The sequence below is a fragment of the Myotis lucifugus genome, unplaced genomic scaffold (assembly GCF_000147115.1).
Source record: "Myotis lucifugus unplaced genomic scaffold, Myoluc2.0 scaffold_1357, whole genome shotgun sequence".
NCBI lineage: Eukaryota > Metazoa > Chordata > Mammalia > Chiroptera > Vespertilionidae > Myotis > Myotis lucifugus.
This window is the reverse complement of record NW_005872405.1, coordinates 96-27,351: the sequence shown is the minus strand read 5'-3', so window position 1 is coordinate 27,351 and position 27,256 is coordinate 96. Positions and strand designations below refer to the sequence as shown.

The following is a 27,256-nucleotide window of genomic DNA, read 5'->3' as shown; positions in this document are numbered from 1 at the left end:
TATAAAATTCAGAAGAGTAACCCTTGTACTGCATCCTGAGCATTGAGAAAGGATTAGGGGCTGATAGCAGCAAAATAATACAAAGGTAAAGACACAGGAAAACTTTTAAGAGCTGAAAGAGAGAGAAATCCTGGTGAGCAGATGAAAGAGGAATCAGGTGGGCTTTGAAGGCAAGAGGGTGCTGAAGTTTGAAAAGACGTCCAGGAGCGTTAAAGAAAGCCGTTTAATTTTATCCTCAGGCTGCAATCCCAGCACCCCAAATACAGTCCATACTTATCTGGACCCTGGGAAAGTAGGTTACTGCTGAGCCCCGGCTACACACCTTTCTTAGCAATGCCTACAGCATACTCAGGTGCCCGTCTGTTCTGTCTCCTGGGTGACGAGGCATTTAGAAAAATCTCAGAGTAAGAAGCATGCTACCAGCTATTATGGGAAATGAAGAATTTAGTTATTTAGGGAATGTTCCTACAGTTTGATTCCATTTGAATCCATCCAGGATTCAATTTAAATGGCACCCCCTCAAAGTGACTTTCCTAGGCCTCTAATCTAAAGGTCTCCCTATTCAGCTTTCCTAGTAGCCAGTGCCTTTTCTTCACAGCTTCGAACAATATTTAATCAATTACACATTTATGCAATTAATGGCTTACTACTCGTCTTCCCATTGCACTTTAACTGCCAAGAGGGCAAAGGCCATGTCTGCTCACTCACTGCTGGGCCTCGCACAGTGTCTGGCACATAAATACCTACAAGGTCTTTCTGCCCAAGAATAGCTTTAGCATCATCATGTAAATTTCAGTAGCACTTTAACTGTCATTTGGTTCTAATTATTTAAACATTTCTTTTATCCATGGGTTACTCAGAAGTAGGTTTTTTTTTTGTTTCTAAATGTGCGGGAGTTTTATTTTATTTTATTTTATTATTATTATTATTATTATTTTTTTTACAGAGAGGAAGGGAGAGGGATAGAGAGTCAGAAACATCGATGAGAGAGAAACATCAATCAGCTGCCTCCTACACACCCCCTACCGGGGAGGTACCAGCAACCAAGGTACATGCTCTTGACCGGAATCGAACCTGGGACCCTTCAGTCCGCAGGCCGACGCTCTATCCACTGAGCCAAACCGGTCAGGGCAGTTTTAAAGCTATATTTAATTACTGATTACTAATTATGCCATACTGTGTAAAAATATACTAAATTTTTAGAATTTGTGGTCAGTTTCACATGTGTTTCAACACAATTAGTTATTACCATGTTCCCTATGCTCTTATAACGAATTTATATTTTATCCGAGTTGGATGCAAAGGTCTATATATTTTTTATTAGATTAAACTGGTTAACTTTGTTAGCCAAATCTTTTATAGACTTATTTTTTGCCTCCTTGAATAAGCAGTTTTTGAGGGAGTTAGGTTCTCCCATGACACTTTTAAATTATTTGTTACTTCCCAAAGAGAATATAATTCTGTCTCGAGGGTGAAGGTGTAGCCACCAAATAAAGACCTGACAAAAAATTCCTTGTAAGGCAGGCAGTATCGTACATTAATAAAAGGAGAGTTTAAGGTTTAATTCATTTTGTAGTGCTCTTTTCAGAAAAGCTTTAGAATAACCAAGTTTTTCCCACTGTATTAAAATTCTTAGAAAAAAAGAAAAGTGAGCCCTGAAGGTAAAAGAGATACAGAAGAGGAGGAGGGAAAAGAAAGAAGGAAAAACTAGGACCAGTCAGTTGCTTACTTACATACACCACTGAAAAGATGCCACTGTACCGCTTTGTTTTAACTCCAAACAGGTATTTTAACATGGAGGTGAAGACGTGCACGGCTGCCGCGGTGGTAAAGCCTCGCACCAGGGGCTCTGTGAGGTATATGGCCACAAATCCAAACCTACAGACACCTAGGCAAAACTATTTTTTTTTAAATGACAAAGAAACAAATAAATCACATGACAGATCAGGAAGTTAAAACCAACAGAAAACATACAAGTTTCTTTCTGGACCACTTTCTAACACTACGCATTTGCACCTGCAACAGTTAAGCAGCTAACAAATCAATTGCTGATCGTACAAAAAACACTGGAAGGTCTGGAGTGGCTTGGAGTCCCAAGGAGCATCAGGCACTCAGAACCGGGGACACGTTGAGTCAATGTCATTGCCTGTTCCTTCCAAGCACATATGAGAAGCCTCTTCCCATTACTAAACAATTCTGCTTCAGGCTTTTCCTGCTTTTGGAATCTCTAAAGTACCCAGCGGAGGTTTGCTGGCTCCTAAAACATAATTAACTGCAGTAAGGCATATAATCAGCCAGGTGCTCCCGGGTGCTGCGAGCTCTGAGCTCTGGGATCTTGCAGGCTGATCCTACCCACCCAGTAGACCAGCCACGAGTGCTCAATAGATATTTATGAAATGAACCAACGAGAGCCCATTTCCCCGTCTCTGAGTCTTACCTGAATGATTCCTGCAAGTAAGGTCACTGACATGGCGACTTTCACTCTCAAGGCGTCTCTGGCTTCTGTACCGTTGGTTGCGTTTACTCCTCCCGGGATGACTATATCATCTGGTACTAATCGAACAGCCACGCCGCCAATCATCAGGCTAATTACAGCAAACGGACCTGGAATAGTGAAGCGTGAATCAAGGAAATCAGTTTCAGTGCATCTGATGTGATTGTTGCCAGTACTCTAGAGAACACGGGCGAAGTCAACAAATCATCATTGAAATAAAATTGCACTGTTCTCCTTAAGCATTAAACCACTGCTCCTGGTTTATACTGGTATGTAAACTGTGTGTGTGCAGATTGTATTCTCCAAAAATGACCATGATGACATCTTCCATCCCACAGACTCTTCTAGAAATTTGACATTTCCCTATTAAGACATAGACTAATTTTTAATTCCCCTCTCCTTGAATCTGAGAGGACTTGTGACATATTAGTAACCAAAAGAATGCTCTTACCCTTTGAGACAGCCTGGAGAGACCTGGAGAGCATTATGCTAAGCGAAATAAGCCAGTCAGAGAAAGATAAGTATCACATGATCTCACTCATATGTGGAATCTAATGAACAACATAAACTGATGAACAAAATAGATCCAGAGACATAGAAGCATGGAACAGACTGACAAATCTCAGAGGGAAGGCGGGAGTGGGCATGGGGTGGGGAGAGATTAACTGGGGGAATGTATATGCATAGATGCATAGGCCCTGGGCACAGAGGATAGTGTGATGAAAACCTGGGAGGGGCAGATGTGAGATGGAGGGGGTCAATGGGAGAAAAGGGGGGACATCTGTAATTCTTTCAACAATAAAGATAAATTTTAAAAAATGCAGCAGCAGTGATACTGTTGACTTCCGAGGCTAGGTAACAACAGGTGATGCAGCTTCCACCTGAGAGCTGTTACACTTGCTCGTGCTGCAGCCCTGAGCGTGAGAAAACTCCAGTTAGGACCAGGTGGAGAGAGAGGAGAGGAGAGAGGGGAGTGGGGAGAGAAAGAAGAAAGAGAGGGAGCAAAGGGCAAGAGGAGAGGGTGAGAGGGAACAAGAGAGAAAGAGGTTCAGGCTTCCTGTAGCTGCTCTAGCCCCAGCTCCCTTCTGACTCTCAACTGCATGAGACCCTGAGCCAGACCTGCCCAGATGAGCTTTTCCCAAATCCTGACCCACAGGAACTGTGAGACACAGTGAAATGATTCTTGCTTTAAGCTGCTAAATTTGGGGGGTATTTGTTACCTAGGAATGGACATCTGAAACATTGTGCCTGTGTTTGCTGGGGGCTGCCTCATGCAGCACCAAGGCTATTATGAAATCCATACAAATCTGATCCTAAATACACGAAATACACTACAGGGAATCCAGAGCCTAAAATCAGATGAAAATGCAATACATGTGTGGTAATTAGGAACTTGCAGTATCACTAATGAAGTAAAAAGAAAAACAGATGCAAGTAAATTGTATTATGAATTAAAACACGTATTTCACAGATTTTAACAACTGCTTTTTACACAAGAAAATTGCCTTTCTCCCCCCCCCCCCGACCCATTATGCCAAGATGATAAGAAAGCTATTAGTTCAGAAATCTTGGGTGGAGTGTATTTTAAAGTACCTACTGGGTTATTATTAAGCGGATATTCCAATAACAAACATGCTATGTCTTCGGCACATTGCAAAGCTGAGAAAGCCAAATGGAAAGGTACTAGAGTATCAAGTATAAGCTTTTACCTATGGATATGTGTCTGGAGGTTCCAAAAAAACAATACATGATAACAGGGTAAAACGAAGAGTACAGGCCGAACACCGGAGGCACAGCTGCCAGCATTGCGAAGGCTAAGCCTGCGGGATTAAACACCAGACAGAAATAGGGAGATCGTTAGAAAAGATGGTTTATATGTTTTTTTCTCTTGGTTCTTTATCTCTGATGAACAAGTGACAACCATGTTAACTTAAGCAGAAGTATCTTCACTGGCCCGCCCTTCTACCCTAAACATTATCCTACCTTCTGCCCAGGCTGGGATGTCCCCTGGTCATCTCCTCTTTTCCAGGAGTCATTATCGCCTTTGCCTATACCAGTGGTCGGCAAACTTCGGCTCGTGAGCCACATGCGGCTCTTTGGCCCCTTGAGTGTGGCTCTTCCACAAAATACCGGCTCTTGCACAAAATATCGACTTCTGCGCATGGGCCATGAAGTTTCAATCGCACTGTACATGCGCACCCGCACGTGGTATTTTGTGGAAGAGCCACACTCAAGGGGCCAAAGAGCTGCATGTGGCTCACGAGCCGCAGTTTGCCAACCACTGGCCTATACCGAGTCATAGCCACTTCTAATTGACTTCCCACATTCATTCTGGTGCCCCTCCCACCAACCAAATCCATTCCCCAAACAGCAGTGTCAGTGACTCTTACAAAGGAAACCCAAGTGAAAAGCATGCTGATAGCTTTCACTGCACTCAGAATGAACCCAAAAGTGGCTAACACGGCTAGGCTGATCAGCCCCTGCCCACCTCACTCCCAGAACACTGCCTTTCTGTTAATTCTGCAAATCATGTCTTCAAACACCCAATTCTTTTTCTGCCAAGTGCCTTCACACATGCTATTCCTTCTGCCTGCAATGCATTTCCTCTCATCCTTTTTATTGATTTCAAAGAGAGGAAGGGAGAGTGGGACAGGGATAGAAACATCAATGATGAGAGAGAATCACTGATTGGCTGCCTCCTGCATGCTGCCTAGTGGGGATTGAGCCCATATCCCCGGCATGTGCCCTGACTGGAAATTGAACTCTCACCTCCTGGGTTATAGGCCGATGCTCAACCACTGAGCCACACCGGCTGGACACCTCTCTTTCTTTACCTGCCTCCTACTCATCCTTCAGGTCTCAGCTCACATCTCATTTCCTTAAAGAGGTTTTTGTGATTTACCTTCTTAAATTAGGTCTCCCTGTGATTATCTCATAGTATCCTGTATTTTCCTTCATAGTGTTTAACATCATCTATATATATGTATATATATGTATATATGTATATGTATGTGTGTGTGTGTGTGTGTGTGTGTGTATATATGGCTAATATGCAAAGTGTCCCCACGGGAGTTCGACTGGGAGTTCTATCGTTTGCTATGACATATGCTGACCACCAGGGGGTGGCACAGAATGAAGGAAGGCCCTGACTGGCAGCTGGGGAAGGGAGGCCTTGGCCAGCCCTGATTGCCTGCCAGGCCTAGGGACACTAGCCATGCACGAATTTTGTGCACCGGGCCCTAGTTTATACATAAAAATGTATGTGCTTTTATTTGATTCAGGTCTCTGTCCCTGATTGGGGAGTTAGTTCCATGAAGACAGGGAGGGACAAGCAGATCTTGATAAACAAGTGTGAATTTGCAATCATGATGAAATTAAACAGAAAGCAGGTCAAGCAATTGTTTGAGGATAATGTAGTAAGAGAAACAAACAAAAATAAATATATTCTACTGACCTTGAGGAAGCTGAAGCACCCCTGTGCTAATGCCTGAGACCAAGTCACCCAACACATACTCCTTGAATTTGTATGCTGGCAACCACTTAGTTATGGGTAAGAACATATAAATGATATTTCTTATTTTCTTAGGAGTACATCTGGGAGAACAAAAAATGACAGAGAAAAAAATGAGGAACATTTCTGTAGAGTTTGAACTGAGGCATTTTCCCTTCCTTTTATCCTGGAATGGTAAGGAAGACATTCCCACTGGTGCCGCGGATAAGCTTTCACTCTGCAGAGATCAGAGACAAGAAGAGCTGTTCTTGCAATTTGTGTTGTTGGGGACATCTAAATCGGCTCCATAATAATGCTCTACGGCTGATCATGAAAAAGAAGAAAAATTTAGCTTCAGAATAACTGAGATAACTCCAAAGCTATTCTTTTAATAGATACAATCCTTAATGTACTTCCTGTGTTGGTATAAAAGCGAAGTAGGGGAATTATTTACTGATTGAGTTAACTTTTGAATGTGGAACCAATGACCAGCATCTGCCCATTAGTTTTCCTCTTTCCTTATAAAATCAAGGAAATTTATACAGGTATTTTGAGTTTTATTAAATATGCCCCTTGCTTTAGGGTCTTTGATTCGGTAAACTCAAAATGCCATTTGTCACTGGAGTGTAATAGCTGAGTCTATTATGTCTGGTTGTCTTGGTTAACTGGAAGACCAAGCTGATAAAACCAAGGCCTTGCATTTAATCCCTGTGGGCCTTGGCCAATTTTTTTGCCAGGCTACGCCAATGATCAAAGACATCACTGAGTAACAGTATGGACAGATGAGTTCCATGGCCACAAGGAAAATTTTAAGTGTTCCCGGTGACAAGGAAACAATTTGTTCCATTCAAAATATATTATTGCAGCATGCATGGTATTTTTATATAGCATCTTTAGTGATTAAGAGTATTTGGCAATTTGATGAAGGAAAATATTACAAGCAAAATGTGAGGCAACTGTGGTAAGAGCAATAAATTTGAGTAAAACAAACTAGATTTGATATTTTGTTTAGAGAATTGAGATATTAATAATAGTCTCACTTATATAATACTTGCCATATGCCTAATCCCCTAGTAACTCTATGATGTAAGTACTATTATTATACCCATTTTACAGACCAGGAAACTCAAGCACATAGCTGGTAGGTGGTGGGACTAGGATAAAGCTCAGGGAGTCTGACTCTAGTGCAAACATTTTTCACCTCTCCTAAAAGGTGAAGCCTAAATGAACACAGAACACAGAAGGTGTAGTATCAAGGGTTCCGGAGGCAGTAATCAAATGGTTGGGTTTTGAAGTTTGGGAGCTATCAACAGGCACACATGTATTGACATTCTCATGCCTGCAACATGGCTGTGTTCGTGTCTCCAAAATTAGGAGTCACAGGCCACTGAGGGTCCTTGACAGCATAGGTTGGGGATTTAGATTCAGGGTTTTGCCAAATGGGGTAGAAAAAAAGAGAATGGCTGGAGCATTCTGAGAGACAAAGGGAAGAGGTGGATATTCTGAATGTGGTGGAGAATTGGAAGTGGGTTATTTATAGGAAACTTTACACATAATCCCCAAGGCACAGCAGGAATTCAATAAGTATGGTGAAATACATAATGAAGCGCGTGCTCAATCAAATATCTATCACAGACGACCCTGTGGACAGTTCAGCAAATCACGAGTGCTCACCATTTTTTCCCCTCCATTTCACCAGATTTTCCTTATACACTTGACCTTGTCATTCACAACTGAATGACAGAATACAGGAAACAGGTTAAAACACAACATACGTGAATGCCTGTTTTAGCTTATCCCCAATGGAATCCGGAATCTTGTCCTTCGTGTGCAGTATTTCCTGGAGGGCCAGATGACTAAAGATAGGCCTGTCCACATAGTACTTCTGGGCCGCTGCAAGGAGTTCAGTTTCTTCAGCATGATCCATAGTACTCTGAAATTATTCATCAACAGCAGGAGACAAGCATTTCTTGAGTGTCACTAGGGAGAAAAGAAACACTCTATTTCAGATGCCAAAATCCAATTGATGACTGTTCTTAAGCATCTCTTCCTTGCAGTATTCTAAGTTCTGAATGCTTCATCTTTGGACACCCCAGAGCACCTAACACAGTGATCTATACATAGCAGGCACTAATAAATGAAATAAAATCAATAAAAATCACCCCCCAGGTCAATAAGTGGCTCATTGACCAACCGCAGGGCATCATGAAAAAAAAATATGCTTAGGTCCAAAGAGGTTGAAAATTCAAGAGTCTAAAATAAAAAAGAATTCTAGCAGCAAATGAAACCAAGTACCAATAAGGATGACATGAAAAGATTAGTCTGGAGAAAGGATTTTTGCAGCAGAATCTGACAAATAAAGATTGTATGTTTTTGTTTTGGGCTAACTTTTTAAAAATATATATTTCTATTGATTTCAGAGAGGAAGGGAGAGGGAGATAGAAACATCAATGATGAGAGAGAATCATGGATTGGCTGCCTCCTGCATACCCCACACTGGGGATCAAGCCCGAAACCCAAGCATATGTGCTGACCCTGGATCAAACCATGACCTCCTGGTTCATAGGTCGATGCTCAACCCAAACTACGCTGGCTGGGCTGGGCTAACTTTTTATGGCCACTCTAGGGATATCACAATATCCAAGAATATCTGGGCTGATGTATGAGCTGAGTTTGACACATGGCAATGCTACCACTCTGCCTTCTAGCTGCCCCCAACTCCTCCAAAACATCACATGACAGTGTTGTAGAAACGTTTGTAATTCAGGAAAATACCATGCTTAAAGTCCCATTCACTCTAAGAAATTCCATTTCCTTCCCTCACTCTCCTTCAATTTCCCCCACACACTTATCATTGTAGCTTTCAAAAGCCTGGTTTTGTTCTCTGAAGTCTCCCCCTCACCTCTAATCCTTCATAGATGTGTCTTTAGTTGCTACTTTGCATAATTTCCCATTTTTCTCCCACTGTATTACAATTACTGGTCTCCTTTTCTAGACTGTAAATTCCTCCAGGCAACACCACACTCTGAATTCCCGGGATCTATCTCAGTCCTTGTTTCCTAGCAGGCACTCAGGAATAGCTGAATGAATAAAATCTTTGGATTGGTGCCTCATGATTGTTGATAACGTAAGCCAGGCTTCCTCTCTGTTATATCACAGTGCAGAAGGTTAAGTCTATTATAAACACTTTTACTGTATTGTTCCTTTTGGACACGTCCTCCTTGGTCTTCTTCTGTCCTATTTTTAGAAAGGTTATTCCTTCCTCATAGAGCCACTCAAAGAGAAATAGACCAGACAGAGCTGAGGGGAATCTAGTAAGAAACAGACTGTTTTTTTGTTTGTTTCTGTTTCCATGTTGCAAAAAAGTCAGCTTTACCAATGATTTTGCTCTTAACACACATTTACTGTTGTCAATGGGACAAGTAGTGATGACCACTGTCTAAGGATATTGTATCATCTACAGTGCAGTGGTGACCAAACCTTGCCACTCACTACAATCGTCTGGGGAAAGGTTTAAAGTACCGCTGCCGAGCCCAACTGGTGTGGCTCAGTGGTTGAAGGTCAACCTATGAACCAGGAGGTCTCAGTTCAATTCCCAGTCAGGGCACATGCCCAGGTTTTGGGCTTGATCCCCAGTAGGGGACGTGCAGGAGGCAGCCGATCAACGATTCTCTCTCATTATTGATGATTCTCTCTCTCTCTCTCCCTCTCCCTTCCTCTCTGAAATCAATAAAAAATATATTACAAAAGTAAGAGTTCCTTCTTATAAAAAAATAAAGTACTGCTGTTGAGGCCTCACTCTGACTCTTCTGAATTAGGATTCCCATGGGTGGGGCCTGGACAGTGGACATTCACTCCATGTGGGTATAGGCATGCATCGCTGTATCACTGTATCCATGTGTGGTGACTTTCTTAAGATTTCAGAGCAACAGAATAGGTTTACATTGTAGTATGTATAATGTAAATATACATACTATATAGTATAGTGGAGGAAGTAAGATATTTCTAAAATATTAGACATCCTCTTCCTTATTCTACCCTCCACCTAGAACCTCTCAAAATTCTTTTGACTTCATTAAGCAGAGCAATTAGATGTATGTTTTGAAAGTTCCCTGGGAAATTCAGATGATCAGCTAGGTGGGTATTTGACGTATATAAAAATACTGGCTTTCAACTCTGCCTGAACCCAGAATCTTTTAGAAAACAACAGATATCAGAAAACTTTTAAGAAAGCATCCTAAGAGCCCCAGCCGGTTTGACATAACAAATCACAAAGAAACATTTGAAAACAAAAGCCAATTATATACTTTTCGAAATAATAATAAATCAGTGACATGATTAAAGCCATATGAGATCCTTTAAAAAAAGTAATCTTTATAATAGATGATATGCTAGAACATAACATAATAAATATAGTAAGGGTTAATATAAAATGCTTACTGAAAAGCACATGAAATAAATTTTGAAGAGGAATTTGAAATATAAAGGCGTGATTTAGCCGTAAAAATGGTGCTTGGAATTTGACATTTTAATTTAGGGAATTGGTCCTCAGGCCTGGCTGCACAGGGGAATCACCTGGGCAGCTCTAACTACCACTGATGCCCGACGACAGCCAGGGATTCTGATTGAATTGGCCGGGAGGCAGGCAGGGATGGAGAGCTTAAACGCTCTCCGCAGGAGTCTAATGTGCAGCCAAGACTCAAAACTGCTGACTTAGCGGACGGCAGGATGAAAAGCCACACTCACCCAGTACGCCACAAGTCAATTCTTCAGTCTATGTGTATTCCAAATATCGCATGGGGCGTGCTGACATTCAAATTTTGTTCTTTATCTCAACTTTAACACATTTTGCTAAATTGGGCAACTGTAACTCTCTGTAGGTTAGGAAGAGACAGAGTAAAGAGGGGGCTCTCAAATATTTTTGAAGTGTTGGGACCCTGGCTGTAGGCTCTGTCCTCCTTGAGATAACTGTTGGGCAGCGTAGAGATGTCTTAAGTGGGGAAAGAAAGGCCTGCTGGGAGGGGTCAGGCCTGGGAAGGCGCAGAGCATGTTATAATGAAAGGCTGTCCTTTTGGGGAACTTCTAATACTCATCAGCAATAATTAAATAATTAAAGCCTCGAAGGCTATCAATAACCACCTTATCAGAATGAGAGAGGCAAAGTAACCGAGGGACCAACACAAGGAGATCAAATGACCAGACTCCTATCTGACAGATAATGAGGTTCCAGAGTGGCGATTGAAATTATAAATCACCAAATTGTAAAACAAACCCTCACATGAGAGAAACGTCACTTCTGAGATGGCTTAAAGTGATACATCTTCTGGTAGGTCCGCCAACGAAAATACTAATGACAGAAAAGCAAATTGACATAGAGGTTTTTCCACAGCTATAAGAGAAAAAATTTAAAAATAGTTTAGAACATCTTTTATCATAGATTTCTAGACCTGAAAGTAATCTTGGAGATCATCCAATTTAAGTCCCCCACACTGTAGGTGAGAAAATGAACTCTATTACACTCACTTGGGCGTAAGTGACTTATCGAAAAATATTCTCAAAATGCAAAACTTGTTTCCTATTCAAAGTAGTTGTCAAATGTAAAAGGCACAGATATTTATAAATAAAAATCATAACAATATAAAAATACGCATGAAGATGTAAAGTACAGCACAGGGAATATAGCCAATAACATTGTACTGACTATGCAAGGTGCCAGGTGGGTACTGGACTTAGTGTGGTGATCACTTCACGTGGTGTACAAATGTGTAATCACTTGCTGTACACCTGAAATTAATAACATATTGTATGTCAACTGTAATTGAAAAGTTAAAAATATTATAACAAAGCAGCAACGTTTTAGCTTCAAACTAAAGGCAAGAATTAGTTGCTTGGCAATAATGAAGATTCACTATGATTTTATGGAAGATGCTCCAAATTGGAGGTGAGGGTCAGGGTCTAGCCCTACTTCTGCATCTCAAGTTCTATGCTGTGATGACAGGGTTAAGTAGATCCGGAGTTCCATACTTGGAAACATGTCAGAATCACCTGGGAGCTTGAAACCACAGATTTCCAGGTCCTTACAAGATTCGGATTGAGTAATTCCGGAATCTGTATTTTTTAAAGCCCATGGGGTAAGACTGATGAACAACCTGTTGGGAAACCAGACTGTAAGCTCCATGAGAACAGAAACCCAATACTGTTGCTATCTGTACAGTGACTGCTAGGTAGAGCTCAGAAATGCTTGTTGAATGAATATGGAAAAATAACTGCCTCTCTGGGTATTGGTTTCCTGGTCTTTAAATGATATTTCCAGTGATAACATTCTGAGGTTAGTCTTGGCAAGTTTGTTCAAAATGCCAATGAAATCTTTGTGCTTAAATTAGCTAGAATGGATTCAGTTGTCTGCAACTAAGAAGTTTACACACACACACACACACACACACACACACACACACACACATTCACACCAGTTTAATAATGTTTTCCTCAGTTTTAAGTTGGAAGGTGAGTATTCTTCACTATGAACTGGAGATGTCAGTTAAGACATCTACCCATCTATTCAAAGTAATCAAGTTGCATAGTTATAATTCCAATAATGCATATGTTAACCTTTTATTTATTTATCTTTTTAAAAATTTATTTTTATTGATTTCAGAAAAGAAGAGAGAGGGAGAGAGAGATAGAAACATCAATGATGAGAGAGAATCATTGATCGGCTGCCTCCTGCAGCCCCCCTACTGGGGATGGGGCCTGCAACCCAGGCATGTGCCCTTGGCCAGAATTGAACCCGGGACCCTTCAGTCTGCAGGCCGATGCTCTATCCACTGAGCCAAACCAGCTAGGGCTATGTTAACCTTTTAAACCCAAGTATGCAGCACATGCCCAAACTTACTACATCTTTCACATAATTTACCTATGGGTGTCAGCATGAACAACCAACAAAAATAAAAGCTATTTATTATAAACTTTTTCTATACTTCCCAGAGCAACAGAACATAAACGTTTCTATAATGAACATGGCATATAGAAAAGTTTTCATGAATTATAGTCCAGAAAATAAAGTTTTCACTTATGACTTTGTCAGCCTTTTCCTGAAAAGCAATTTGTAAAAGCTGCTTCCTCTTCTCTATATTTCTGGCATAACTAGAAATATATTATCCGCTTCTCCTTATAACAATCACTGACTAACTGCAGTAGCGCGATATGTAGGAAGATCCGAAGGCCTTAAAATCTAAGCTGGTCCGAAATGTAGACTGTAAGCTCCGCGAGGGAGCACCATCGTCTCTGAACACCCAGCACAGAGCCCAGCATGCAGCAGGCTCCCCGACATTTGTTAACTGAGTGCTCTTTGTCTTTGAATGGCAGGGACCAAGTATTTAGCCTGGGGCTCTGTCATCCTTTACCTCATATCCTCCTCCTCCCCTTAAATTCCTCTGCTAAAGGATATTAGATTAGTATCCAGAGGGGCAGCATTGTGTGGTAGGCTTTGGTTTCAGAAGGACTGTGTTTGGCCTCTGCACCTGGTACTTACTAGTAATAGCTCTGAGTTTTTTGCAAGGTCCATAAGTTTTCTGTCCCTTCGTTTGCTAATTTGTAAATGGCAGTTATGAGCACAGGCTGAGGAGTCGCAGAGACCTCAGTTCCAATCCTGGTTCTGCCATTATGACAGGATGGAAGGCAAGTTACTTGTCCTTTCTAAGTAGGGTGACCATAGGTCCTGGTATTTGCTTGCTGTCCCCAGAGTAATTATTACTTCCAAATTGTCCTGAATTAGAAAATAATTTACATTTCTCTCCTTCAGATTCTTTAGCTCTAACACTGAGATAAAAGTAAACCTCCTTAGAGATCTGAGAGGAATAAATTAGAAAATGTTTCTAAAGTACTTATTATGGGGCCTGGCACACAGTAAGTGTTCAGTAAGTGTGTCTATTATTATTACTACTGTGGGCAGGGCACCTAATTTCCTTCAACCTTAGATTCCTCATTTGTAAATAAGAATAACAATGTTCCTTTATTTTCATTCAATTGTCTTTTTGAATCACTAATATATTCACATGGCTCAAAACTATGTAAAGAGGATTAAAATAAAGTCTCCCTTCCCCCATGGCTGGAGGCAACCATAGTGTCAGTTTCTGTGTGTCTTTCCAGAGATATTTTATACACCAGCGGACAGAAATATATCTTCTTCCCGTGAATGGTAGCATAACTCAACACCATTCTACACCTGGTTTTTTTTCACTTAACAATATTTCTTGGTGATCTTTCTATATCTGTACAAAAGAGCTTCCTCGTTTTACTTTTTAAACCGCTGCACCGCATGCTGTTGAGTGCATGACCCCTAACTTGTCTCACCAGGCCTCACAGTGCCGCACTGGGGATTAAAATGATAAAGCACTGAGGAAAAGGTACTCAATAAATATTTACTATTACCTTTTTAATCAATCCCACACTTATTTCCTTTTACCTGCTCCATTGCTCAAAGCCTTGGGTCTCCATTTATTCGTTCATTCAATACTAATCTACTGACTCTCTACTTCCATGTTTGGCTGTAACATGAGAGTTGGCTATGCTTAGAGACCAATAAGCTATGGTACCTGCCCTTAGAAAAGTTGTCACCCAATGTCTGCAGAAATTTACATCCTTTTAAGAGTTTCTTATAGGTGGGTGATGGCATATGAAATGACAGAGCATACAGGGAAACAGAAAGTTTTGGGGATGGGAGGAAGAGATTGTTGTCAAGGAAATACCAACATTTAGGAAATGAGACCAAGGATCTTTTATATATAAATCATGTTCCTTCTTATTAGAAAAGTAATATATGAACACTAGCAAATTTGGAAAATGTCCATTTCTCTCATGCATAAATGATACATATTAAATGTATATTATAAATGCATATATTTGTACATATATAATGTATATATACATGGCTCAGATACTATCTTAATAGTTTTGCATTAAGTTTTTTTACTTAACATATAAACATTTTGTATGTCAATAAGGAACTTCAGAAATACACTTTTTAATGGTTGCATTATAATATATATAAAATGATGCAGTTAACCACCTTCCTTATTATTAGACGGTTAGCCTACTTCCAAATTTTTGCTGTTATAAGTGGGATTTTGTTTTTTGATCTGTGTGAGTTTACATGTGTGATAGCAATAAAAGCCAGTTCATTTTTAAGCAACATAAATGCTCACTTTACTGGGTAACTTACAAAGTGAGAACATAAACACTACAAATTGACTTAAAATAATATGAATTGTAGACATTTATGTGAGTTTCTTATTTATACACAACAGCAGTTAAACATAATTATTGTAGTTACTGTTTACTGAGACTGTGAAATTTTAAAAAATCACAGCCTCTCTGTTGGGTAAAAATGATCCTCATCTTTCAGATGCAAACTCTGTGGCTCCCATGGAGTAGTAACAGCTGGGACTGGAATTGAGGTCTGCTCACATAGAAGCCGTGCTCTTATGCTATGCTGCCTCATTAACTGTGTCTGAGATTAATTATGTCAAAATGCTTATCTAATTTATCTAAATTATGTTACTTATAGGCATGTATTCCCCCTTGTCATGACTTGTTTTTGAAGCATGGAGATTAGAGGATAACAAATTAGGAGAGTAGAGGTCAAGGAAGGCTTCAGAGAGGACACTGGGTTTGAAGTAACTCTTGAATAATGGGTAGAAGGCAAAAAGTGAGGGCCCGTGATTCTGCACAGAGAAATGAAAAGTAAAAATTGATAGGAAATGTCCATGGAATACCAAAAGCATTGTGTAGTGCGTGGTTACAGGAAATGAAACTGCAGAGGTCAAAGAAGACCAGGTCTTAGAGGACCATAATAAGTCTGGCTACAGGTTCCAATTTGAAGCCATATGCTCTGGTTCTTTGACTATATTCCCATCCTCCGTTATTCTATATAGAACTGATCAAAGCCACCAAGCCATGCAAAAATGATTCAATTCCAATAAAGAAACTGAATCCCTTCCAGCACTATTTTGTTGTGACTCCAAAGGTTGATAAATTACAAGATTTATTTTCCAACTAGGAACACTTGAAAGATCATTAATACACTTAAGATATGCCTCCAGGATTTTCTGTGGGGTAAAAAGCTCAATAATTCAAATTGGTGCTTAAGTTTGAATGACAGATATTTTAATAAGAAAACGTTCTCTATGTGAAAATGGAAGAAGAATCTACTGGTTTACCAGTCATTTCTTTTTCTAAAATAATAACTTTAGTAAAAATAATACCGATACAGTAAAATTGCAAATATTATGGAAGGGCTAATTGGAAAAATAAAGTTTTCCACCCCTTCTTCTCCCAAATTCTAGCTTTATTCCCTGAAGCAACCATTTTCTTCAAATCATTTTTGCTTTTAGTTCTTTGAGTAAGTTTATTTTTAACTCTAAATCAGCTGTTAGTATTTCTGGTGGGACTTGTGTGGAACTGTTCTGTGCATTTAGTATCTTTGTACCTGACACCAAGTGCTTGTCATTTAGGCAAATCTTGAGGACTGAGAACTACAGTTCTAAGTAATATAATTACATGGCTATTTTTTTACTTATCAAATTTAGACATTATCTATGAATGCTTACCAAGAAAAATTAATATTTAAGACTCTTTATTCCCTATCATTTCTGCCAGGTTATATTATTCTTTTAATTTCTTTACTTATGTAACCAATATAGGCTAATTCATTTTCTCTATTCTCTCCTGGAATTTTCACTAGACACATATTGGAGCTTTTCTTTCTTTCTTTCTTTTTTTTTTTTTTTTAATATATTTTATTGATTTTCCACAGAGAGGAAGGGAGAGAGATAGAGAGTTAGAAACATGGATGAGAGAGAAACATCGATCAGCTGCCTCCTGCACACCTCCCACTGGGGATGTGCCCGCAACCCAGGTACATGCCCTTGACCGGAATCGAACCCGGGACCCTTCAGTCCACAGGCCGACGCTCTATCCACTGAGCCAAACCGGTTCTGGCATTGGAGCTTTTCATTGTATCGTTGTGTCTTTTAATCTCTGACATTTTTCATCTTTTAATCTCAATGGGTTGATTCCAGATAGTTTTCTCAGATTTGGTTTAAAGTTTACTAATCTATCCTTGCCTCTAATACGTTGTTTAGCTGGTACATAAATTTAAAAATATTCAAGTCTATATTTTTCATGTCTATATCTTCTTTTTGAAATATGCTGTTCTTTTTATAGTATGTTATTTTTGCCTTTAGTTTTCTATACTTTTTATCCCTTTAATAATTTTTAACACACTTAATATTTTGTTCATATATTTCCATCACTTTACATTCTTGGGCCTCTGATTCTTCTGTTTGTTTTGTTTGTTGATATTCCCTTATGGGGAGTTGTAGATTTAAAAAACTGTGAGCTCATATTAAGTAAGGGGGGAGGGGGGTAAGTAGTTCACTGTCTCCTTGGCCCTGAGACCACGTCTTGTTTCCAGGTTTGAATGGGACAACCCATCCTCACACCCTAGGATCTGTATCCCACAGAGAAACGCCTATGGGCTGTGCTGAGTATGAACTTGCATGTATTGTCTTTTTAAACACTTTTCTGCATTCTGGTAGTCTTTATTTCAAAGTTAATTATGTATTTAAACATCTAATTGTGTTTTAGTCTTTATTTTTGTGTGTTTGCATTGGAGGGAATTTGTGTAAGTCAATTTAGTCCTCTGTGTTGTTAAAAGGCCCATTATTACTACTATGTGAATATTGCTCATTACTGGTTCTATCTATATTTTTCTTGCAGCTCACTACTTGTCCTAATTTGTATAAATTTCTTTCTAAGTCTGATGATAAACATCTGTTAGTTTGGGAGTTAATTTAATTACACGTGGGGAGTTAGACTCTTTCTACCCTTATTTTGCTGGAGCACTTCCTTAGGTAATTGCTTCAGAAAGGGTACTTGGAAGCAAATGACCTGAGTCTTTGAATGTCTGAAAATGTATTCATTTCGCTCTTACATTTAATTGACAATTTTACTGGCAACAGAATTTTAAGTTCAAAATAATTTTCCTTATAATTTTAAAGGCACTACTCCAGGGTAGTTTAGTATCCAGTTTACTAATGGGAAGCCTTACGTCAATCTTAGGTAAGTGACTTTATTTTTCCCTTTCAGAAAGTGTTAGGAGCCTCTCTGTATCTTTGACTCTGAAGTTTTGTAATGATTGTATCTCTGTATGGATTTTTACCCTCATTCACTTGATGAACCTTTTTTTTATATCATAATTTGCCTTAACAAGAAGTAATTTTTCCTTGTATTTGTCAACTTCTTCCTTCCATTTTCTTTGTTTTCTCTTTCTAGAGCTCCAATAGACTGGTATTGGACTTACTGAACTGCTTCTCATCTTTTCTAGCACATATATTCTCCATCTCTTTGACATTTGGTTGTGCATTTCAGGAGATTTCTTAAACTTTGTCTTTTAGCCCTTCTAACAAATCATTTTTTATTTTAATAACCACTTAAAAATTAAAGATATTTTGTCTGTTTTCTGTTTGCTCCTTAAAAGAATTCTGTTTTTTTATATGGAAACAATGTCTTTTTAACCACTCTGAAGCTACTCATATTTTTTAAAAAAGTTGTTTTAAATGATATTCCCTCTAGCACTAGTAACTTTATTTTTTTCCCCATGCTTCTTCCTATGGAAGGCTATTCTTGGTTATATTTTTAAAATTAAAGACTTCGTTGACTTTTCTGGTTAATTGGTATTGCTTTCCTCCATAAATCATGTATATAATTTCCTAGGATATAATCCTTCCCTGAATGAAATGGTGATTACGAGGCTTTTTGCACCTGTGGGCTCTGTTGACTTCTAGGTTGACTTTAGGGTGAGGAGGCCAGAGCTGGCTTCCAGGCCAGAGCCCACCACTTCCCAAATGCAAGAAAGAGAAAGAATTTACCTAAAATACCAAACTCATATTAGAAGCACTGGTCCACCTTAACTAATCCACAAAGACTTCCCGTTAATTCTCTGCTTTCAGGCCCTGCTGCTCGTGCCTGCTCTCTGTCCTTGCTGACTCTGTGCTCAGAGCCCATTTCTATAGGGTCACCCCCATTCCTATGGTGGACCTTCCTGCACTAATTCTGGGTTCTGTCTCATCAGTAACTTTCCTCCAAACATTTTCCTCTCTCATTCTCTTTAGAGTTCTTCCTAGTCTTTGTAAAACTTTACAGTCAATTAAAAAGAGTTATAGGATAGAGAGAAGGCAAATGCTTTTGCTTAGTCTATCACGTTTAATCTTTGTCTTATTTTTTTTTCATTTTGTAAAGTGGGAAGTTGCGTGCTAAATTTTAACAATTGAACACAACACATTTTTAACATAAAATATATAGATATATGAAGAAGGATTTGAGAGCATTTGCCAAAAAATGGTAAACAAATTGTGGGTAATTTTATTTTATACTCTTTGTATTTCCACAGTCAACACCATTATTTTCATAACAAACATAATAAAAGTAAATTTTAAGTGTGGATAAAGGGTACTTTTTGTTATTCTCTTAGAGGAGGAGTCTGCAAACACAGGAGCCCATTGGCATTTGAGAGGAGAGCGAGAGTTATGTTCAGAGACCTCTGAGAACCCCAGATTTCACTGAGAACACCATTAATTGAGAGATGAATGTAGGTGAGCTGCTTGACGGATGCAAGCTATCAGGTTTCTTTTTGTTACATGCTTCACATACACCCCTAGGAGGCAAGTACTATTTTCTTCACTGCCAATCAAGGCCCTTTTAGATTCACTTCCCATTTACAATTGAAAACAAAACTGCCAAGAGACTACTGTAGGAATCACCCACCTACACCACCAACAAGGGCCAGGTAGGTAATGGCAATGATTGAAGTGAACCAGGTGAGTCTGTGCCAATCTAGAGAGCATGTGCCAAGCCCAAAGAGATCAGCTACTATTCAGCTCTCACTGAATGTTGGCTTCCAGTTCTAAATGTCCTTTATGCTGAGGTCCAATTTACACAAAGTGAACTGCACAGATCAGTGTATGGCTTCATGAGTTTTGCCACACATTTTAGGCCACTGTTAACAGAACCTTTCTATCATCCAGAGCTGTCTCCTGCATCCCTACCCAGTCAATCCCTGCCACACCCCCAAGTCAGATAACCTCACTTCTGATTTCTATCACCATAGATTAGTTCTGCCTATTCTAGAACTTCATGTAAATAGAACACCCAATTTTTAAGAGAACTTGAAACTACATTTTAACGGAAACCTTTTTAAAAAATATATTTTTAAAATTTATTTCAGAGAGGAAAGGAGAGGGAGAGAGAGAGAAACATCAACGATGAGAGAGAATCATTGATTGGCTGCCTCCTGCACACCCCACACTGGGGTTTGAGCCCGCAACATGGGCATGTGCTCTGACCAGGAATCGAACCATGACCTCCTGGTTCAAAGGTGGAGGCTCAACTACTGAGCCACATCAGCCAGGTGAGGACAACTTATTTTAAATATTCCCCAGCCAACTCCTCCACTGTCTTCTTCGCAGCTTTGTATTTCTCCATAGCACTCATCACCATCTAACCTGCACTGTATTTTACTTCCTTATTTTCTGTATTCCTCCCTCCCTTCATAAGACATGAAAACAGGTACACAGTAGGACTTCATTAGACATTTGTCAAACAAATGAGTGCAACAAGGAAGAAAGGAAGGAAGAAATGAAAACCCCTGCTAGCTTTGGAGATGCTAGTTAAGAATGAACTAGTTAAGAAAATTTTATCATTTCTAATTATCTTCCAGCATTTAATTGTTTTGAGGCAGTAAAGATTTAAGGAGCAAACTAACGATAATCTTGAAGACTAGAACAATCCTGACTATACTTACTATCTTTAAAAATTAGATTTGTGGGAGGACAAATGCTTATATATAAACACATTACTGGGTATTTGATAATAATTAAGTTTTTCATTAGGTTTAAAGTTATGATGACAAAACCATCTTTTCCTAGTATATTTATTCCTACCTTAACTCATTTTAAGAAGTAGGCCAAGAATAACTTCCGAAATAATAAAATTGCACGTGCTCAATGTTACTAAATCTTTGTAACAATGATCAGCAATAAACAAATGAAATGAATCCAATACTAGAAAAACATTTTTTTTTAATGTCAGTGAGTACAACCAGTTCTAGATCAATGTAGAGGTGGGCTGGTTGTGTAGTTCTCCACCAGATTTTTGACATAAGATGAGGGCAGTTCCTCTGAGACACCAAAGGTTTCCACGCCAGAAAAAAATGTTCTTCAACATAAGACATCATTTAGAATCAAGTCGGGCTCTGTGATTGGTCAATGCTGATTAGACCAACTATATTCAGGTTGCCAATTGACCCATGGAGACACCATTCCATGCACTGCGTATGGAAGACTTCAGAGAACACACAGGAATCATGGGCCACATTTACAAACACAGAGTAGGTGGGATACAATGATTTGCCTAAATTTTAGAAATCTTGAGAATAAACTTGTAGCAACTATAAGACCAAGCAGAGAGAAAAGAAATAAATTAAATGTAGTTCTTGAATCCACGGGCCTTCTTACCCTTGTTCTACATTTCCTCCTTAATGTCTTTTCATCTTTTGTCAACTCATGTCTGTCTTTTACTGATCTGACAGTCACACATACGCTGTTTTTTTCTTCTTCTGGGTGTTTGGGATGTGAAGGGCAGTAGGAGAAAGAAAGAGTAGGATAAAGAGAAATAAATGTCATGGATTACATTTAATGTTATACCTTTAAATCTAAGAATAACTTTCAAGTGTGAACATCTGCAGAATTTACCATGTAAATGGCAACAAGATTAGATCCAACAAATGATTAAGGTAAACAATGTGCTCTTTTTTCCTCTCCCAGTTCGGGTAACTCAATAGCTTACAACTACTTGAGAAGGTGTGAGGATCATTTTTTTTTCTTTTATCTCAGTTTGGACACAGAAGCTCACATTTCAGCTACGATCAAGGTGATCATCCTTATCCCTTGCTGACACCTTTCTCCCCACCCCAACAAGTCACAGATCACCTCTAGGAGAAAATTTCAATAGGCTATTAAACACTGGCATGGATACCGAGAGAAGACAGATAATCCTCTCTGGGGACCTTAAGGAACAACTAATCATCTTGGATAGGCAGAGTTACACCTGATTCAGTCCGTCAACATGTACTAGCTGCTGAAAACTCGCAAAGCACTGTGGAAATACTAGCTGGTGAGGAGGCACGGCACCTTCCCTGAATGAATGGACATTGCTTGATTTGGACTGTTTCTTAGAAAAGCATGTTAAGACCTGGTTACCATTAACTGTATGTAATACTGGGCCAGGCTGTGTATAAAAAGAATTTTGTTCCCTGGTAAGTGTTTCTCAGCGGTTTGAGTGTCGGCTTGTGGACTGAAGGGCCACTGGTTTGATTCCCTGTCAAGGGTATACGCCTGGGTTGCAGGTTTGATCCCAGCCACTGTCGGAGCATGTGCAGGAGGCAACCAATTGATATGTCTCTCTAACATTGATGTTTGTCTCTCTGCCTGTCTCCCCTTACCCCCTCCTATCCATTCTCTCTAGAAACAATGGAGAAAATATCTCTGGTGAGGGTTAAAAAAAAGGAATTTTGTGGGCCTGCTTTCTACCTTTAGGTGATACAATCTTAGAACCATTATGGTTATTTAACCCAATAACTTGAAATCTTGGCTAGGCATTAGTATTTTCTGGGTGTGTATACAGGAAAGGGGGGCTTTAAAAAAATAGAGATGTTTGGATCTGCTCCAGTCCAATGAAATCAGAATCTCTGATCCACTTTCCTTCCTTCCTTCCTTCTTTCTTTCCTTCCTTCCTTCCTTCCTTCCTTCCTTCCTTCCTTCCTTACTTCCTTCCTTCCTTCCTTCCTTCCTTCCTTCCTTCCTCCCTCCCTCCCTCCCTCCCTCCCTACCTCCTTCATTCCTTCCTTCTTTTTTCTTCCAATTAAATCCTCCAGGTGGTTTAACGCATTAAGACCCCAATCCCCCATGGCCACCTTATCTTAGTACATAACAGAATTAGGTCTAAAGAAATTAACTGACTTGTAACTTCGCCCAAGATCCCCTCATTTAGTTAATGGAGAGTTTGGATTAGAATGATGATCTCCATTAATTTACTCACCTAATAAATGTCTCTCAGTGACATTCTAGGGTTGTGACCAGCTACCTAGTTGTTACTGAAGAGTAATAAGGTGAGTCAGAGCTGGTTCACACCTAAGGATCAGGCACGCTGGTCCTGACAGAAGTTAAAAGGGTGAGTTTTAAGCTATGATGGTTCTGGCATGTGCTCTCTTGGTGTGTTCAGGCCTCTGGAAATGTTAAGGAATCCTTTGGTCCAGGTATACTATATTGCTACCTATGACCCCCTCTCCCATTTTACTAGTTCCAGGAGTCCCTCTACTTACCCAGATCTAATGTGTAGCACAAGGGGGAAGGGGACAGGGTCCCCAGCTGGAAAGTCTGGTGCAGTTTAGTGAAACCTTGATCAGTGGGGATGACAGCTGGCTCCTCGGCCCTAGGCATAGAAGAAAGGACAGTTTATCCACAATTGTTGGTTTGTTCTTTGAAAGAAGTTATGTCTAAAATATTTCTTTTTCATATATATATATATATATATATATATATATATATATATGTATATATTTATTGTTTAACGTATTACATATGTCTCCTTTTTCCCAGATTGACCACCCCCCCCGCCACTCCCACCCCCGAGGGCAAGTCCCCACCGCCCCAGTGTCTGTGTCCATTGGTTATGCTCATATGCATGCATACAAGTCCTTTGGTTGATCTCTAACCCCCCACCCCTGCCTTCTCTCTGAGGTGGGACGGTCTGTTCAGTGCTACCTTGTCTCTGGATCTATTTTTGTTCATCACTTTATGTTGATCATTATATCCCACATATGAGTGAGATCATGTAATATTTATCTTTCTCTGACTGGCTTGTTTCACTTAGCATTATGCTCTCCAGTTCCATTCATGATGTTGCAAATAGTAAAAGTTCCTTCTTTTTTATAGAAGTGTAGTATTCCATTGTATAGATGTACCACAGTTTTCTAATTCACTCATCTGCTGATGGGCACTTAGGCTGTTTCCAAATCTTAGCTATTGTAAATTGTGCTGCTATGAACATAGGTATGCATATATCCTTTCTGACTGGTGTTTCTGTTTTCTTGGGATATATTCCTAGAAGTGAGATTACTGGGTCAAATGGGAGTTCCATTTTTAACTTTTTGAGGAAACTCCATACTGTTCTCTACAGTGGCTGTACCAGTCTGGATTCCCACCAGCAGTGCAGGAGGGTTCCTTTTTCTCCGCATCCTCACCAGCACTTGTCGTTTGTTGATTTGTTGATAGCCATTCTGACAGGTGTGAGATGGTACCTCATTATTGTTTTGATTTGCATCTCTCGGATGTAAAATATTCTTAATGCTGTCCATTCATTCCCAATAGCAATAAACTCTCTCCCAAGACACAACTACAATTCTCACAATGGTTTACATGGAAATATTTATATACTAAAAAGATATATAGAGTTCAAAAAATGTACACACATATTGAATAATTATAAAGGCAGTGCTTATTAAAATACATTTCATTTTCAAAATTGAGCTATCAGGTATTAAAGTGTGTGTACACATTGTGGGGGACACCCTCTGTGTATATCTCCCTCCTAAAGGTGAACTATGTATGTGTATGTGTATGTGTATGTGTATGTGTATGTGTGTGTGTGTGTGTGTGTGTGTGTGTATGTGAGAGAGAGAGAGAGAGAGAGAGAGAGAGAGAGAGAAAGAGAGAGAGAGAGAGAATTTGTTCAAATTTTTAACTGAATCATTGCCATACTTAGCAATTCATGGCTACCAAAGTTGACATGAGAAACTATCCTGAATGGTGTATCAGTACTTGAAGAAAAACAATCTCAGAGCACTTTATTGAGAAGAACAACAAAAAATTGAAAAGTGAGATTCATAAAGGTCAAGGTAAAAGCTAATCTTTATCAACTAAAAACTTAGTGTGGCTCAGTTGGTTGGAGCATCATCCCGTACACCAAAAGGTTGTGGATTTGCTTCCTGGTCAGGGCACATATCTAGGTGTCAGGTTCGATCCCAATGGGGGCGTGTACAGAAGGCAACTGATGGATGTTTCTCACATCGATGTTTCTCTCTCTGTGTCTGTCTCTGTCTCTCTCCCTCCCCTTCTCTCCAAAAACCAATGAACATGTCCTTGTATGAGGGTTAAAAAACATTAATAGGACTAATTTATCTTTATTCCTTCACAAATAATACAATTATTACCTCCCATTCACAGAACACTTACTCAAAATGCCATTCAACAATAAATTAAATAACATCCGCTCAGTTGGTGGATAGACCCATTCCTTGCTTCACTTCTATTTTCCTCCACTTGTCAACCCTCTGACTAATTTACTTAGTTCTAAATTGACACCTTATTCCTGGGCATCAAGAATCCTCTGAAAGACATGCGACATGTTGAATGGGTGTGCGTCTTTTCTGGTGATAAAGTCCCTAGCTTTAGCCAGATTTTTAAAAAGACCTGTCCCCTCCCCAAACGCTCCCTAGAATTCCAGGCTGACGTTGGGGAGAAGATAATGACGGTGGTGGTGTTGTTACCCACAATGAAAGATTTTATGAAAGTAGCCTCTGGGACTACCCTCCCAAAGCATTGAAGGATTTCGTGAAATTGAATTTATCCTCCAAAAGGATGGACTTAGTAAGACAGAGTTTGGAAAGCACCAGAGGATTGCATTTATCCACGCTGGCTTTGTCTTCTTTCCTGCAAGACTTCACTAGTTTGAAACCAAAGGAAAAGAAATCATCATCTCATTTTTCTTGTGGATTTTGGCCTTATTAACTCAATGTTAATGCAGATGACTGCAAAAACGGACATATCTTCTTAGTTATTTCCTAGAAAACTTTTACTTTGGAACTACTAAAATGCAGACTACCTGCAATGGTAGAAAAATTACAACATGACTAGGATACCAGGGGGCACACTTGACCTTTAGAATGAAATGAAAGCTCAACTGCTTTTTATTTCAAATTGAATAGACAGGGCAAACCTAACCAACCAGCCACTGCTGCTTCAGCTGGAAAATTCCCCCATTTTCCATTCTTCTGCAGTTCGCAGCGAAGCGCCTTACACAGGGAAGGCGCTCAAATACGTGTTGGATTGAGTCAATTCTCTGAGTATCGCTCATAAATTAATGAGGAACGTGTAACTCTGTATAGTTTCAGGGTAGTTAAAGGGAGAAAAAAAAAAAGAAATGCTACGTAACAGCATTGGGGCTTCAGGTGTTGTTACCTAATAGACTGGAAGGCTTCCCAGCAGTGCACTTAAGGTATCAGCCCTAGCAACCTTACCTAGGAATTCCTCACCCCAAGCTTCTTTCTAATGCAAATAGGTTTGAATTTCTCTCCCCAGCTCCTGACCCCTGACTGAAAGTCCTCCGCAACAAAGAGCTACTACAGTAACTAGGCCTGCCTAGCAAAAACCTATTTTAAACTTCACTTCAAAACGGCGTCAACAGTTGGCCCTTGAGCAATGCAGGGGTCAGGGACGCTGACCCCGTGCAGCCAATCATGTAAGTATAACTTGTGACTCCCCAAAACGTAACGGCCAATAGCCTACTACCAACAAGAAGCCTTACCAATAACATAAACAGTCCATTGACACATTTTGTACATCTAAGGCGCGTTGTTTCCAGTTTTCCCATGAGAAAAAGCTGACTTTCAGTCCCCTGCCCTAAATTGCCATTTTTGTTATAAAAGCTTCCCTTCGTGTTTTTAATATTCTAGACGCCGATGGATAACACAGACTCTTCCCGCGGGTCTGCCTGCCTTCTTCACGGCCCTAGACTCTCGCAGTTCCCGCGTGGCGGGCTGGGCCGCGCCTCCTCTCTGGGCCGGGCCGGAGGGCGCACTCAGTGGGCCCTGCGGTGCCAGGTAGGTGATGTCCTGCCCAGTCATCTGTACCGCACAGAAACCAGGAGCTCCCAGCGCCCAGAAGATCAGAACCGCAATTGGGGTACAGCGCCTCCGCGGTAAAGGGTTAGGGGGAGAGAGTTTCAGCTGGAGGCCCCGCAACCAGATGTCAGAGCAGCCGGCTCTTGGCAACCCTCGGCTACGGGAGTTTCCGGAGACCCGAGGTTCAGGCTCTGCCAGGGGGCTGAGCGGGGCTCCCCCAACAGGCAAAAGCGGGCAGACCCACCCCGGAATAACT

The 27,256-nt window shown here is 40.1% G+C and overlaps 1 protein-coding gene across 4 annotated transcripts in view; it reads right to left on the bottom strand.

Annotated features, from left to right (window-relative positions):
- SLC26A5 (solute carrier family 26 member 5) overlaps positions 1-23,528 on the bottom strand; it is a 42,672-nt gene extending 19,144 nt beyond the window's left edge. For 3 of the 4 annotated variants that reach the window (XR_002827476.1, XR_002827477.1, XM_023748393.1), the window contains exons 1-6: positions 23,422-23,528; positions 7,760-7,964; positions 5,949-6,088; positions 4,204-4,314; positions 2,438-2,604; positions 1,734-1,898 (exon numbers count right to left, since the gene is read on the bottom strand). Coding sequence is in view for 2 of the 4 variants with exons in the window: in XM_023748393.1 (XP_023604161.1) it covers positions 1,734-1,898; positions 2,438-2,604; positions 4,204-4,314; positions 5,949-6,088; positions 7,760-7,911 (735 nt within the window). In the remaining 2 variants the exon portion in view is untranslated. Of the gene's footprint in view, positions 1-1,733; positions 1,899-2,437; positions 2,605-4,203; positions 4,315-5,948; positions 6,089-7,759; positions 7,965-23,421 lie in introns of those variants that run through there. The other variant, XM_006107698.3, reaches the window with a different exon arrangement.
- Positions 23,529-27,256: the final 3,728 nt, after the last annotated feature.